This window comes from Tigriopus californicus, chromosome 9 (assembly GCF_007210705.1).
Source record: "Tigriopus californicus strain San Diego chromosome 9, Tcal_SD_v2.1, whole genome shotgun sequence".
Taxonomy (NCBI): Eukaryota; Metazoa; Arthropoda; class Copepoda; order Harpacticoida; family Harpacticidae; genus Tigriopus; species Tigriopus californicus.
This window is the reverse complement of record NC_081448.1, coordinates 12821560-12836102: the sequence shown is the minus strand read 5'-3', so window position 1 is coordinate 12836102 and position 14543 is coordinate 12821560. Positions and strand designations below refer to the sequence as shown.

The 14543-nt window shown below is 42.2% G+C and overlaps 2 protein-coding genes across 4 annotated transcripts in view; one reads left to right on the top strand and one right to left on the bottom strand.

Annotated features, from left to right (window-relative positions):
* LOC131886935 (glutamate-gated chloride channel-like) overlaps positions 1 to 10291 on the top strand; it is a 36645-nt gene extending 26354 nt beyond the window's left edge. For all 3 annotated transcript variants that reach the window (XM_059235400.1, XM_059235399.1, XM_059235398.1), the window contains exons 9-11: positions 963 to 1144; positions 4433 to 4541; positions 9235 to 10291. In XM_059235400.1, the coding sequence (XP_059091383.1) occupies positions 963 to 1144; positions 4433 to 4541; positions 9235 to 9477 (534 nt within the window). In that variant the 3' untranslated portion in view covers positions 9478 to 10291. The remainder of the gene's footprint in view (positions 1 to 962; positions 1145 to 4432; positions 4542 to 9234) is intronic.
* Positions 10292 to 11361: 1070 nt separating this feature from the next.
* Positions 11362 to 14543, bottom strand: part of LOC131886919 (Krueppel-like factor 15) — a gene marked incomplete in the record, with an annotated part of 3737 nt that continues 555 nt past the window's right edge. The window contains 3 exon segments of the mRNA XM_059235377.1: positions 11362 to 12925; positions 13162 to 13392; positions 13464 to 14014. Of these exon segments, the coding sequence (XP_059091360.1) occupies positions 12727 to 12925; positions 13162 to 13392; positions 13464 to 13597 (564 nt within the window).

Below are 14543 nucleotides of genomic sequence, written 5' to 3'. Positions count from 1 at the left end.
CCCTGGTCAAAAAATGTTTTGAATTCTGACCGTCAGCCATCACCTTTAAAGTTTTTCAAAGTTAGCCTCCTGCAAAAATAGAATAGATATAGCAAATCATTGCTAAATGATTTCTATTTTCAAAATTTGAGGAAACTTTTAAAAGGCTATTGCTCATGGTAACAAAACGGGCGATTAGCGCTTTCATATACCGCAAGATGTGTATCTTTTAATCTAGCGTTTTAATCTAGCGTATAATCTAGCGATGAATTATTCCTGACGAACATCGCAAGACAGAAATTTGTTCCAGTTGAGTTTTAAATTATATTTCCAGGTGTAAAAGAGGTACAGAAAATGCTTATTTTTGACAAATAAACCAACCTGTCTCTTTATATTTGGTATGGTATGTTGCCAAAGAAGTCTTGAACGGTGATTGACTCGATTGAGATGTGCCATGTCTTTTCGAGCTATCCTTGGAAGCGCCCCGTTGTAGATTCAGCAAATTGTTATGCCAAGATGGAATACACATTCTTGAAACTATTTAGGGTGGGGGAGTTCCCATGTCACTTCCCTTACCTCGTTACCAACAAAGAATGGTATGAAACTTTTCATACTTGGCTAATGTTATTCTACATGGAGTGGGCCGTAATTTTTGTATGAAATTTGACATTGCTATTGAACAAAAATGGGGCGAATGCAAATCGTTTCCGAAATATTTCTGAACACATGATTTTGGCTTAATCCAAAAAGCTGATCTTGATGCTTTTCGAGGCATTTCAAGAATATTGCTCATGGCTTTCAACACAAACGAACCCATTTTATGTATGGTTTCGTTCGGCAACCTTATCGTAACTATCGTTTAGCTAGAGCAATTTCAGGTCGCACTTTTTCCAAAATCGGCCATCGGAAACTTCCATGCGTGGTGATACGTTACCAAACAATTTCCTTAAAAGCATATTTTCTTCTTTTATCTCGGTCCATAGGTGCCGGCCAGGGTGTCATTGGGCGTGACCACGCTCTTGGCCATGTCCACCACTCAAGCCTCGATCAACAGTTCCTTGCCACCCGTCGCCTACACCAAAGCCATTGACGTATGGAGCGGCGTGTGCGTGACCTTTGTGTTTGGCGCTCTTTTGGAATACGCGCTAGTCAACTACGCATCACGGTAACTACTTTCATTTCTACTTCACAGGGTTCGGAAATTGAAATCTTGGGGTTAAAGGGTTAAGGAAGCCTGTTCTTCAGAGAGTTTGTTGTACTTCATTTATCATTCATAGTTTTGGTTGTGGAGATAAGTTGAGAAAATATGCAGAATATAGGGGCTTCCTTTTGCCCATGGATGGCAATGAAATGATGAGGGAACTGCATGGTTGCAAAGCCATTAGGTAAGGTTGATGTTAAATTGCTTGGATGTATGACGAGGATACATGCCAAAACAGAGGAATGCTGGATTCCAGAAATTTGTATCTTTTTGTCCCACCCAGACAAGGCGTTCCAATTCTAAGTCTGACTCAAGACTTATGACCATTCAAACTATAGTACAATAAAGAGCACAAAATGGGTCTAAGTTTGCTGTCTTTTCTGATTTGATCGCTAGCTTCTTTGTCCATTTTTCAACATGTTCTTGACCAACATACAGATCAATCGGTGGTTTACTTCAACCCGCTTCTCTAAATGTTTTAAACCATTGACAACTCCACGAGTTTGAGCACGTCTTACCCTGAAAGTCGGGTTTGGTCTCAACTTTGATTTGCTTGGAAAAGGCCTCAGGTTAGGATTTGGAAGGCCTTGATGCACCATTCAAAAATGGTTTGCGTTTTAGACCAAAAAGCCTCTAAAAGTTTTAGTACTCCAATACAAAAGTGCAACATTGCTGCGTGCTCTCGAGAGGATTCACTGAGTAAAAATGTCCAAACTCTTCAAACAAGAAACCCTCGTTGGCTGGATGATTCTTATTGTATTCTTATTGAAGAGTTTCTGGGATTGGAGGTCCAGCCCTGCTTTAAAAACGGCTCGTAAATGGAACCAATTACTCCTGCAAGGATCAAGATAGGCTCTACTTTGTTTGTCGTTAAAATGGGCTTGCCTAAAGCATAGTAGGCTAGTCTGAAGCAATAATTGAGGAAAGGCATATGAGGAGCCAGAATCCTAAGTCCTCTTTAACTTTAATGGACACACCTCCCGAAAGACCATTGTCGCATTAAAGCTCCTCCTTGAATGGATATTCCGACTAAGCTCATTTGTCACAGGATTGATATGGTTGCCATCACATGTTTTTAGGGTAATCGTAAACAATCATGCTCAAAGTGGAAAACATATCCTTCGATTGGTTTGAGGATAGTTCAGTGACACCTATTCGTTCGAGAAGGCTTTCATGCCTTTTTTAAGTTGACGCCCAACACCAGAAAAATAACTTACCCCACATGATATGATAAAAATACACACTTCTCAATTCGGGTGCAAAGTCAGAAGGACGTCTACATTTACGGACGAAAACCTGATCTAAATCCACCCAAATGAAAGATCAGTTTTACATAAGTAACAATGAAGTAACAATGCCTTGCTATTGCATTACGAATTCAGTTCTCCGGGGCGGAGGGTTCTATCCTGGGAGGCCGACAAACTGTCAGTTCTCTTTAGTTTCGACAGTTCGACAGTACGAGGAATCAACCTAGAAGTTACCCCAGCTATTACGCGCACTTTAAAGCACACCAATCCTTTTCGTTTTGTGGCGAAGACTCCTTAAGGAGCCAATGGGGTTGCATTTAATCCTTATGAACCATCTTAAATTACATGCCTTGACTAGTTTTATACATATTCATTATATTTCTATGGTACTATCCTCGCAATGATACAAAATCAAAATTGTTCTATTTCGTCTTTCTCCATGGCTAACGATGTTCTCGAAGTAGTTTAGTCCAGACGTTGGAAGGTACGCGTAAAACAACCGTAAAACATGAGTGCCAAGGGGTTTCCCAGGTTTGGAGAAGGGCTTTCAGAATGGTAGTGACAATAACCATCGACCAACTAGTTCAGGGGCCAGGGAATTCAATTTCTTTGATAGTAGGTTGGCCCATCTCCTGCGACTCAATGACATTTTTTCACGCTCCAAAAGAGAGAAATGGCCTTGATCAATGATCTGTCACCATGAAGGCCGACGAAATTCAATTTCGAACCTTTCGGATTCGTGCTGTGCTGGCTGGCACTCTGATTTCCATACAATTTGGGAACCCGAATGGCACTTCAAAGGGCCTGGGAAGGAATCGCCCTCGCTGAATGCTAATGAGTGCAATTTCAATGGTCGATTGTCCCCAGAATCTTGCACAGACGGTCCCAAAGACAGTCGTACCCCAGCCAACAACAAGGATAATATGAATGATACCAATGAATTTATTGTTCACTTACCCGTACATATGTATGCTCATTGTACTGTAGTATGGGCCCACACTTCAGAAAGACTGGTAGTTGATGAAGGAGGACGGTCCAAGGGTCCTCAATTAGTGGAGAAATATGTAATGCATGTGGTGTTCCACTTGAGTGGGTTGCCGTTGCTCATAAAAACCCTGGAGAGGAAGGAACTCGCCCGTCTCCTCCCTCACTCCCTCCTACACTTAATAAATAGTGACTTGGAGAGGATCCCACAAAAACCTTTGGCATCTGGCTTCAAGATTCTTTCTCATCCTATCTCATTGGAGCAGACATTTCTAGGTCTGACTCGGTGGTTGACTTTCGAAGTACATTTGGTAGTCGTGGGATTCAAGCAGCGTTGCCAAAACGAGGGTGCTTCGAGTTCGTAGATTGATGCCACTAAACAGCTCCTCTTGGTCATAAATCCTTGAGGCAGATGAGGTCGACACTCGAAATTGGAAACTTTGTCATGAAAGTGGATGGGAGAAACGACCTCAGCTTGAGATCAATCTCATCAAGACCCTCTAGGGTTGAGTCAGTCTGCCATGAAATGGGATCAGAGATCATTGTCATCGTATTTTGGGCACCATTTCCTACACTTCTCCTCACGGATCAGAACTGAAGAGGACGAGGAGAAGAACAAAGAAACAGAGAGAGAGAGAATGATGAGGAGGAGACGAAGGCCTTGGATTTGCGATGCAGTGCCATTCATCATCGTGTGTGTTTTTAGAGGAATTCAATCTCCCTCGCTTAAGCCCTCATGTGGATGATCTTCATGTCTGGTGACAGAGTAAGATCCATCATGACTATCGCGAGCCTTTGTTCCTACCCTCAGAAAAGACGGAGGCGGAGGCTGAAGAGGATAGGACCTCTTGGAAGACTTGGACCCAAGTGGTGGTCCCACTTTTTGATTAGTTTTACCCTTTGGAAACGGAATCCCTCGTTCCATTTGGAGCCCAAGACAGCAAAAATAAAGAAAGAAAAAGATGGCCATTGGCAACTCCAGCGGGGTCTTTAATGTCCCCGTTCTTATATATCTTTTCAGGTCTGATGCACAACGCTTGGCCAAACAGAAAGAAGCCAAGGAACGGGAATTGGAACACGCAGCATTTAGTGCCGACAGAATCGAGGAAGGTGGATTCCCAATGTCCATGGTAAGTACATAGATCTCAACCCATTCCTTTCTGTTTTGGCCTTCAAGGCTGTGACGTCAACAAAAAAAACCTCTGCATAATCTGTATAACACCATACTCAGAAAATGTTGGCGTGTATAAGAAACTCACTTGGTCACTTCTGTTTTTTACGCCTCGCTAAACACTTCCTTTTTTCCTCCGAGCAAATGCATGGCTGTGATATCGAAAAGCGTTTCCACTTGGCAGACATCTAATTTGAGGTTCCAACATATCAGAAAAGTCTTGTGACTCACCAGTGTTTTGGTATATTGAGTAAAAAAAAAAAGAGTGCCAATTTTCTTGGTGTGAAAGAGGCGAAGCCAAACAATGAGCCTTTTAATGGACTAACTAAATGTGTGTTTGAGCAAAAGCGGCAAGTGCAAAATATTGATGGATTGGAAAGCTGTTTCAGCCAAAAATAAGTGGAATACATTCCCCTCAATTTTGACCACTAAGAGTGGTAACGTATTAGTAGAGCATTCACTTTTTTACTCGCTTTCCCTGGTTCGATTCCTGGCTAGCCAAAATGTAGTATTTGAATTAGTACAAAAGTTGCTGGTTTAACAGCTTAAATGGGGGAACCTACGATCATTCCCGAGGGTGAGGTAATAAATATTGTTGGCTGTGATGACTTAGCGGGAATTTTTCAGTTGGGACACCCATCATCGGATTACAGTCCAAGGGAGGAAGTTGCCATCTGACTCTGAAACAAACAAACAAACAAACCCCTCCAAATTCAACATCAAAACCGAGCATAGACTACCTTCCCTGAGAGTTTTGTCTATTTAGACGAACCGAAAACAGTTTATGGATTGTTCCTTTCTTTCGGAACAATGCTAAGATTTGGAGCAAATGGAACTCACTCACTGAAAGCCCCTTTCGCTGCCTTCATTTGTTACTTCCTCCTTTCAGTTTCATTTCATTCATTCACGACGAGAACTTTCGCACTCAAAAAATTGAAGATAAGAACTTTTTCCCTCTCTTTTATTCGGCATTTCGTAAACCCCGCTGTTCCATCGCCTCCTTCAGCGATCCAAAATCTGGATCTTCTTGCCTTGGCCGGTTAGGCCAAAACCGGCGGCCATCTTTCAAATCCGGCCTTCGGCTTTTTCCCCCTTTACTTGGCCCATCAATTCGTTGAGGATTAGATTTTGGCAATGTAAATTGGAAAACTTTTTGGCTTGAGGATTGCCGCAGGCTTTTTTTCGTAGCTGCAACCACGTGGAAAAAGTAGGAGACCCTCATTAATAAAATCAGTCTTGAAATAGAAATCAACTTTTTAGCCCGTTCCTGGCATTCCCACTCCTCTTTTTCTGACTCGTAATCAGAGACAATTTCGATTTTCGATTTGGCACTGATCGGCAAATAGCAGTGCAATAAAGGTGAATTTATGGCATGAAGGGGTGGCCATAATCATTCATATCCGATGATTTGGCACGAAGCTCATCACGGCTACAGCAATAAAGGAGATCCTGATTTTGATCTCCTTGCACGGGCGTTTGAGTCCACTTCCTACAAAAGGGTGCCAAAAGCTAGCCAAAGAATCCATGAAAATTCCTCGACAAGTAGAACATGGTCCCTCACACATACATTCATTTACTGCTTTATAGAACTAGCAGGATCCAGCTTTAAGCTAAGAGTTCGGTTGCCATTTCATCTTTGGGCTTAAAACAGTACAGCAGTACTGCTTTTTCAAATAGCCGACATTTCTATTGTTGTTAAACAATAACAAGATGCATTGGTAAAAAACCACGACGAGTGATCCATTTTGATTTGACGGTCCATAGAACAAATTCGAAAGCCAGAACTCCAAGTACAATTTGTTTGAGCTGGTGTACTATAATGTCTATGCCATACACAACACTTCAATGACCAAGATGTGCAGCGGCCCATCAGTTACAAACTGGTGACTAGACGTTTTCCTAAGGTGCTTGGTTCTTGTCGTCCTTATATGTTGGCAAATCTGAAGTTCAAAAGGCCGTTATACCCGTCCTTAAGGCACGAAGTTGTGACAGCATTTCGTGCAATAATTTTTGCAACACCATGCATTGAGATCGAGCTGGTTGGTGCACATTTTGGACTTTCATGGCGGGACGGGGGGTTTCCTTTCCGGAGGTTATTTCCAAGTCCCGAGATATTAATCAAGGTCGACCTTTTGAGACCTCATTTCATGTCTTGTCGAAAATTGATCTCATGCACCTTTGTTACCGAACTGGTATGAAATGAAGCTATATCTTTCTTTTTGTGTGTAGTATGCGGTAGTGGTGGGGGCCCTGCCTGATTTTCGGTAGTCATTGATGTAAAAGGTGCCATAAATCAGGTTTGGAAGCTCTCTCTTTGGGCAAGAACATAAAAGCGAAGGAAGTCGAAGGATATGTCATGGAAGGCTGCTCGCCTTTCATCCAAGCCGGATGAACACGGTCTTCGAGGTAAGCACGAGAGAGACGAAGAGCGAGAAGGAGTAAGAAGTATGGACTTCCAAGGAATGCCGGAAATGGAGATGTCTTTGACTGAGTTTGGAGCACTTGAACGAGAGAACAACAGCCTTGCTTCGCCTCGGGCCTTCTTGTGTAGAAGCCACCACTTGGTTGTTAAGCTGGTCTAAGTTTGCTGAGAGCTAGAAGCTAGGGGCTTGATGCCTGATGCTTCTCTTTGATAAGAACTCTTAGACTGGGGTATCGGTTCAGGCGTTTTCTTTGTTTCCTAAGACCTCTGAATCTTTAAGTAGGGAGAGACGGGCAACATTCTTTCCAGATTGACTTATTAAGGAATACTTTGGTGGCTCACATGTTTACTTCCTCGATAGTAGGCATTTTTAGGACGTTAGTACTTGCACCCGAAACCATAGCCCGATCGAGTTGTGAATGATGGAGGCATCTACCTAAATGTTGATCAAGGCTCGGAAAACAACTTTTCATCCATTAGTTGGAGAAAGTTGCAGGATGTTTGAATGTTGGATAGTTTCAAGTCCATAGAGTGAAGAGGTCCTGAAGTGGAACTAGAACCTACGCACTGGTCCAAGAATGTACGTTGGCGCGGATAAACAAAAACTTTACGTACATAAGCCTTCAAAGAATAAGTGAATTGTAGCTTTTCATTTGCATACAGGGCCCCTTTAGGGTTGAAAGTAAAGAAGAAGAAAAACGAATGGGTTTCGAGGTAGCTGAATTTCTCTACCGGGGATAACCTTCGGAGGGTTTTATTTAGCCAACCAAATGTTATATTCAAAGAATTTAGAGCAACGATATGCACGCAAGCTTCAAATGTCTTCTGAGCTGTATGTTACCGTTCCTCCATTAAGTCTGCTTGACTGTCGTTAGGTTTGCATTAGGACAATAATGAATCCTTCTCGTCGCTTTTGTGGTGGAAGTCCACTTTTGTCTCGGTTATTTCGTTTCCTTCCTTGGTTCCTCCCTGTACTGAAATGAACTTGGGGAATATGTACTGCTTAAATCTCCCCTTTTGTATCTCGTGAGGATACTAGGCCAAGAACCAAGTCACTTAGTTCGTGGACCGACGAGATCTGGTCTGTTTCAATTCAGGTTTATTTGGCTGGTTTTTATCCCATCTCCCCCTAGGAAGCATAAACTCAGCAAAGGATGAAACAAGGCCCCCTTTTTCCATTGCTTATCCAATTTATATTCCCGCGTTCCTCACTTTCAACTTGACAAAACTGTACTACAAAGACTAGAAGGCTGAGCATGTGGAACACTCCAATTTTGACGGGAATCCCGTCTGGGCTTGTCCAAAAAGTGATGAGCAAAACAAGATTGGAAGTGGACCCGAGACAAGGACGAGCGGCTAAAATCTTGAGCTTTTATTGGAGTCGAAATTGGACCGAGATGCTTAGCCAGGCTAAACCAAAGAGAGTTGTGGGACGTCGGTTTTTTGACAACCATTGTGATGCCTCTGAGACTTGAACAAGTGTCAGAAAGAAGCAAGCTGACCAATATGTCGTGTGTCATTTTTGAAGCTTTGCTGGCTAACCAACACAAAAGGAACGACATGATGTTTCACAATTAGCAGAGCTAACCAATCATTAATATTGGTTAGTGCATTCGAGCGGTCTGTAAAGCAGCGCATACCAGGTAACCATATTATCTTCAGATGTCGTGGATTAAAACCTCAATCTTCTAGTCTTTTAAGGGGAGACGAAGAGTAATGGTTATCGCAGTTTCTTAGCATGAAAATGGTCCTCGGTTCGATTTTTCTCCCCAATATTTCTCAAGATAAGTTTTAGACCCCACCAACAGACCAAAAAACCACGTGACTTTTTGATAAACAGGCGCGGCTCGACCCTCCAAACTCTTCACCCTAAGCCCAAAAAATATGAATTAGGTCCCCTCACTAAGGTATTATTATCGCTAACGATATCGCTGAGGCAGTCTCAAGGGCCTGGAAATATGGGTACAACCTGATAAGATACTCGGCTGTTCATGGAACGAAAAACTGTCATTTAGATATTCACCCGAAATCCGAGTTTACATTAGGGGTTGTTTTTTAAGTGCTGGATTCGAATCTCTTACTCATCCTTCACACCAATACAATATGAATTTGGAAGCATCCCGCTCTTGGGTCAATAATCAAGGACTATAATGCATCAGCAATAGCCCAGAACAAATAGTGAATCTTCCTTGGTATCTCCATGCCCATTTTCGTTGCTTTTGTTTTGCAGGACCCCTTGATGCGGCGAATCGAAGGAGCCCCCATGGTTCCTCCAGGCGCTCTCCTCCAGCCTGAAATCCCCGTTCATCGTCGCCACAACCGCTTCTTCGACTACTTCCGCAACATTCAATTCAGGGCCAAGATGATCGACGTCATCTCCCGAGTTCTGTTCCCAGTCACCTTCATGTTCTTCAACGTGATCTACTGGTCCTACTATCTCACCCAAGAGAGCGAGACCAGCAAGGTCAAGTAGAGAGACTCGCTCTTACTACCTTGGTCTGCCAAACACGAAGGCATCCATTGAGGTTAACGAATTTGGAAAATTGTGATAAATGGCTTATTGCATCTCACTTCTGGGCTGACTCGAGTATTACTTCTATGTTGAACCTGCTCAAAAATGTCACGTTTCTTCTTACATTCAAAATTGTTCATTTGTAGCTTTATATGATGAATGAGAAGATTGCCAAAACAACGTACCAGTATAAACACATCCCTGGAAGTCATCGCGATCCATTTGGTGCTCTAAAGAACTCAATAAGCGATAGTATTAACGAAAAGAACGCGAGATTTTGCCATGAACGTGAAAGAAGATGAATTGAGACAGAAATTGTCATCTTGAATTTATACTCCTTGTGAAAGAAGTGGCACTAATGTTCTCCGACTATTGTGATAAAAGACGATAGAAAAAAACGGAGACAACGCACTCTCTTTTCACATGTATTATGAAGCGATGGTGTTTCCTCCTTTTTCCTGCAGCAATTGATCAACTATAGTTGATGTACATTGGCATCACTACTTTTAAATCGGTTGGAACCATTCAAATTCGACAGTGGACAACAATGGACAACCAATCAATATCTAGATGTTGACATGAATTATGTACGGAGTAAAGAGAAAGAAAAAAAGCGATACAAAAATTGTTGCATCTTGAAACCAAGATACCTGTTCGAGTCATGTTTCTTATATAAAAAATATTAGAAAGTGAAATAAATCTGAATGTCGTGGAAACGTTTTTCTATTTATAGAGCTAGTTCTACTTACTAAGTGAATAGATCAATTAGATACTACAGAACACCTGTGTTGATAAGGGATATTTGGTAAATTTGCAAAATTGTTAGCTTCATTACGGAATTGACACTTTTTGGGGAAATTTGGCAGTGCCATGTGATGGCAGTTGAATGCTTAGATTTAATCAAAGTATTCAATTAATCCAGCGCTATGGATTTGGCCAGAAACCCTTCCCTATGAAAGTTTTTACAGCCTATAAAAAGCTTAAAGGTACGTAAGCCACCTTGAGGTTAAAAGGGGGTTTCAGGTTTACGTCGAGTTAGGTTTTTTTTTTGAAGAAAATGCAATACGAAAGTCTCATTTTTTGCTAGTTTCAAATGAATGACTCGCCTGAATTGAAACATAGTCGTCAAACCCCTTAGTCAAATGTGAAAATTGCAAGTGCCCAGTGCTCAGACTGTTTGAATGTTATTATGCAAGGATACTAGAGCAAGGTCTTTAGAGTCCCTGTATTATGTTTATCACTAAGCGAATTGCCTCTTTCCTTGGAAAACATTATTTGAGCTGTAATTAACGAATCATCATTTTTGCTCTTAAGCTACATTTCTTTTGTTCAAAACATAACCTGAAATGTTTTGTTAGGCACGGTCTTTTAAAAACTGATTCAAAAGTATTGGCAACGAAAATTTTTATGAACGTGTTTCTTGTAAACATAAGTATATAAATGAAAGAACCCTTTTGCTCCTAGAATCATAGTTTTCTTTCATACTGTCAATAGAGAGGTTTAAAAGTAAGCACGAATGTAACTTGGGCTTTATCTGAGGTTGCGTGAAATCAATCCTCTTCGTTGCCCGAATGTATAAGTGTTCAAAACCAAATGATTTTCAAACTACTTGGCCTACTTTTCGTCAAGAAAATCAATTTATGGATCTGGTTGTAACCAAAGAAAATATTGGAATCAGTGTAACGAAACAGGAATTGCTATCAAATTGATGTATGTGTTTTGTACTATTTGCATGCTTTTGCTTCGTCTCACAGACAACCCAGTTTCTACACAACAAAAACCATATCATTCCCTCTAAACTGGCTTCGCGATAAAACACATTAAAATAATGAAATTCCTTATGGCTTGGAGTAGGAAATACAATTTATTGTCATCGTTAAATAGTGGGGGTCACTGATCGAGAATTATTCACATAATCAAGGCTCGGGTAGCTGATAGGATTCTTATTGCATACGCAATACACGTGAATGAATTGGAAGGAATGTTGCTGTATGGATCATCGGTCATCGCTTGAATTGAGAGAGAAAAAGCCAGGCAATTTGATGCTATGCATTGCATAGTGCACTCCCAAGTACTACAGTTCAAGTGAACTCCGTACCACGTCAAAGCATGGCACAAGACTTGCCTCGAAGGCGAGTCAGAACTGGATTTTGTTTTTGGTTTTGGTAACAGTCACTATCAACGTTCATTTGAGCGATTCTGTTTCGGAATAATCTACATGAAAATGAAAATATGAAACTGGAGGAAAAACGGGGACGAGAGAGGAGAGCTATGAAGAGGACACTCGGACGCAAGGGACAAGAAATGGGTATAAAAGAGAGAGCGAATTGCACAGATTTTATGTTCTAGGGTATGTTTCAGATCTTTGGTCAGCTAGGAACATCTTCTCTGTGTTGCAAGATAGATGTGGTATACAATATGATTGTTTCAAACTACAAAGGAACTAGATGCACTCGGTCAGCCCAAATGACGAATCTTTGGTATAGGACATGGAAAATATCAAATATACAGAGAGGACAGAAAAAGCAAATCAGGAATAGAAACTGGAAATGGGAACAAGGAGAAGATGAGGGGCAAAGTGCTTGCTAGCTTATGAATTGGAAGTGAGGGAAGGTGAAAGAGCGTGTTGGTGAGAACAATGGACTCTTTCCGAGAGGTTTTAATTTCGAGATCATCACAGATTTACCTTGATATACGAGTTCAAAAATCTCTGAGCGCCAGATCACTGCTGCCACTAATCTGCGTCCATAGTAATCGATGACTTGAGTTAGACAAGTTGTTTTTTTTCGTTAGAGCGTAACGAGGGACAAATATATAATGTACAATATTTTTGGGGGTGACAGTTATAAATGCTAACAACAATAGGAAGGTTGTTGATATTGAATGAACGAACGAATGAATGAATTGCGGCAGGATCAACCTGGATTTGAGCGATATGGAGAATGGAGGAAATGGATGGTTGACTAAAGGCTGAATCAAGGCCTGGCCAGTTAACAGCATTTGAAAACGTTAAATCAAAATGAGTTTTTTTGTGTTTTGGTGCTAGCGGATAATATAATTTGCTTGTTGTTCCTATTTCTAATGGGAATATTTTACGTCAATAGGCTTAACTTCAAGTGTGACTTGCCTAAATTATCTTTAGCTGATTAAGTTCACAATTAACTTGGTCGAAGGCTCTTCATACTTTAGCCAACCACGAGGAAAGGATTATTATACAGAAATGTTCTCCTTTTGAATGAATTTCTTGACAGCCTCGTTATTTAGAATGTTCTGGGACAACCTGCCCCGCCTACTGGGCGTACCATAGCCCATATTCGCCAGGTACGTGTACAATCGTGCTCGACGATGAACCTTGAGATGCTTGGCTAAGTGATCCGACCTCGAAAATCGTTTCTCACATATCGTGCATCTATAAATTGGGGGACAAAAAAAAGAAATTAATTGCAATACTAGTTACTAGTTGGTGGCCACGTGCGGTCGGAAAATCCAGGCCCTTATCAAAATGAGGCTCAAATTTATCATTTGGCTTGGACCACAAACTTGATAAAGGATTACCTGCTACGTAACGTGATCGTGACCCAATCCAGTAATTTAAATTTCCCACAATAACGCTCGTCGGATCGAGCACGTTTATGATCGCCTTACCTGTAGGGCTTCACTCCGCTGTGCGAACGTTTGTGTCTGGCTAATTCGTCGGATCTGGAGAATCTCCAACCGCATTCTGGCCAAGTGCAAGCAAATGGCTTCTCGCCCGTATGGCGTCGAGTATGAGCCTTCAGATGACTCGATTTGGCGTACATCTTGCCACAGCCCGGGTGTTCGCAGGGAAAGATTTTGTCGTCATCTCGAATATGGGTCTTGGGTGGGGAATTCTTCCTGAAAATAGAGGAAATCACGCAACCTTTTATGCAACGCCGTTCAGTCACGTTGGTCAAGCTAGTTACTACCTGGGAATGCCGGTCCCATGGGCGAGGTAATCTTTGTCTTCATTCCGTAGTTCACGAATCCGTCGGGGACCGCGGACACCCCTTTTAGAGTAGCCGCAGCCAGGGAGGAAAGTACGTTTACCACGGCTGTTCATTGACGATCGGTGGGGCGGGCTACTCCCACGACCCGATTGGCGTGTTATGGTGTGGCCCTATGGATAGTTGGGTAGTAGTGGTGGTGGTGGTTATGGTGCGTGATCTGGATGAGTTTGACGGATGTATGATGGGGTACTGAGTGTGGGATGAGAGGCTGGAGTAGCTCACTTTGTTCGTGTAGTCGTGGCATGCCATGTGGTGATGCTCTTGGCCGGATGTCTTGGGGTCGGAGCCCAGAGGGTCGGCCTCGTGGACATAGTTCAAATTGGTCGTGTCCGAGACGGAATGAGTGATGGACGAGCTGACTTGGAACTTCATGGTGTTGTGATCGAGGCATCAATGGTGGAAGACGAAGGTTTGGATGGGAAGGTCGAGCCTAAGGCGGAACAATTGGCGCCCGTGCGGTCTTCATTCATATCAAGGTTTCCAGACGCAAATGGATGAGCGCATACGAGTAAACCGGAAAACTCTCCACGTTGTCCCTAGTTCAACCATGAAATGAACTTGAAAGACTGGACCCTAAATCCCTCGTCTTCTAATTTTTCAAAAATTCCAATCGAGAGTTCAAGTTGTTGTCTTCATGTCGGTGCTTGGATTCTAGTAGGGGTGAAATCGAGATGCTATTTAGTGAGTCGGGAATAACTGCCTTCCCCAGCCCCCCCAACCCCACACCCCAGTGGGAATATGGTTGAGAATTTCCGATTTATTTATGTTCCAAACTTGACCCATCAATGAGGGGCTGGAGCAATGGGGACAACTTATCTTGTTGTTGAAGCAATATCACCCCGTGGTAGCCACATGCAAGCACGTGTGGATGTTGACTGCAAGTGTGATGTCTCATTGTCATTCGCTTGTCAAATACTTCGGAGTCATGTATCAAGCTCTTAAGTTGAAGCACGAGATTTCACAGAAATGGATCGCGGATGCTGGCTAATAAAAACACAC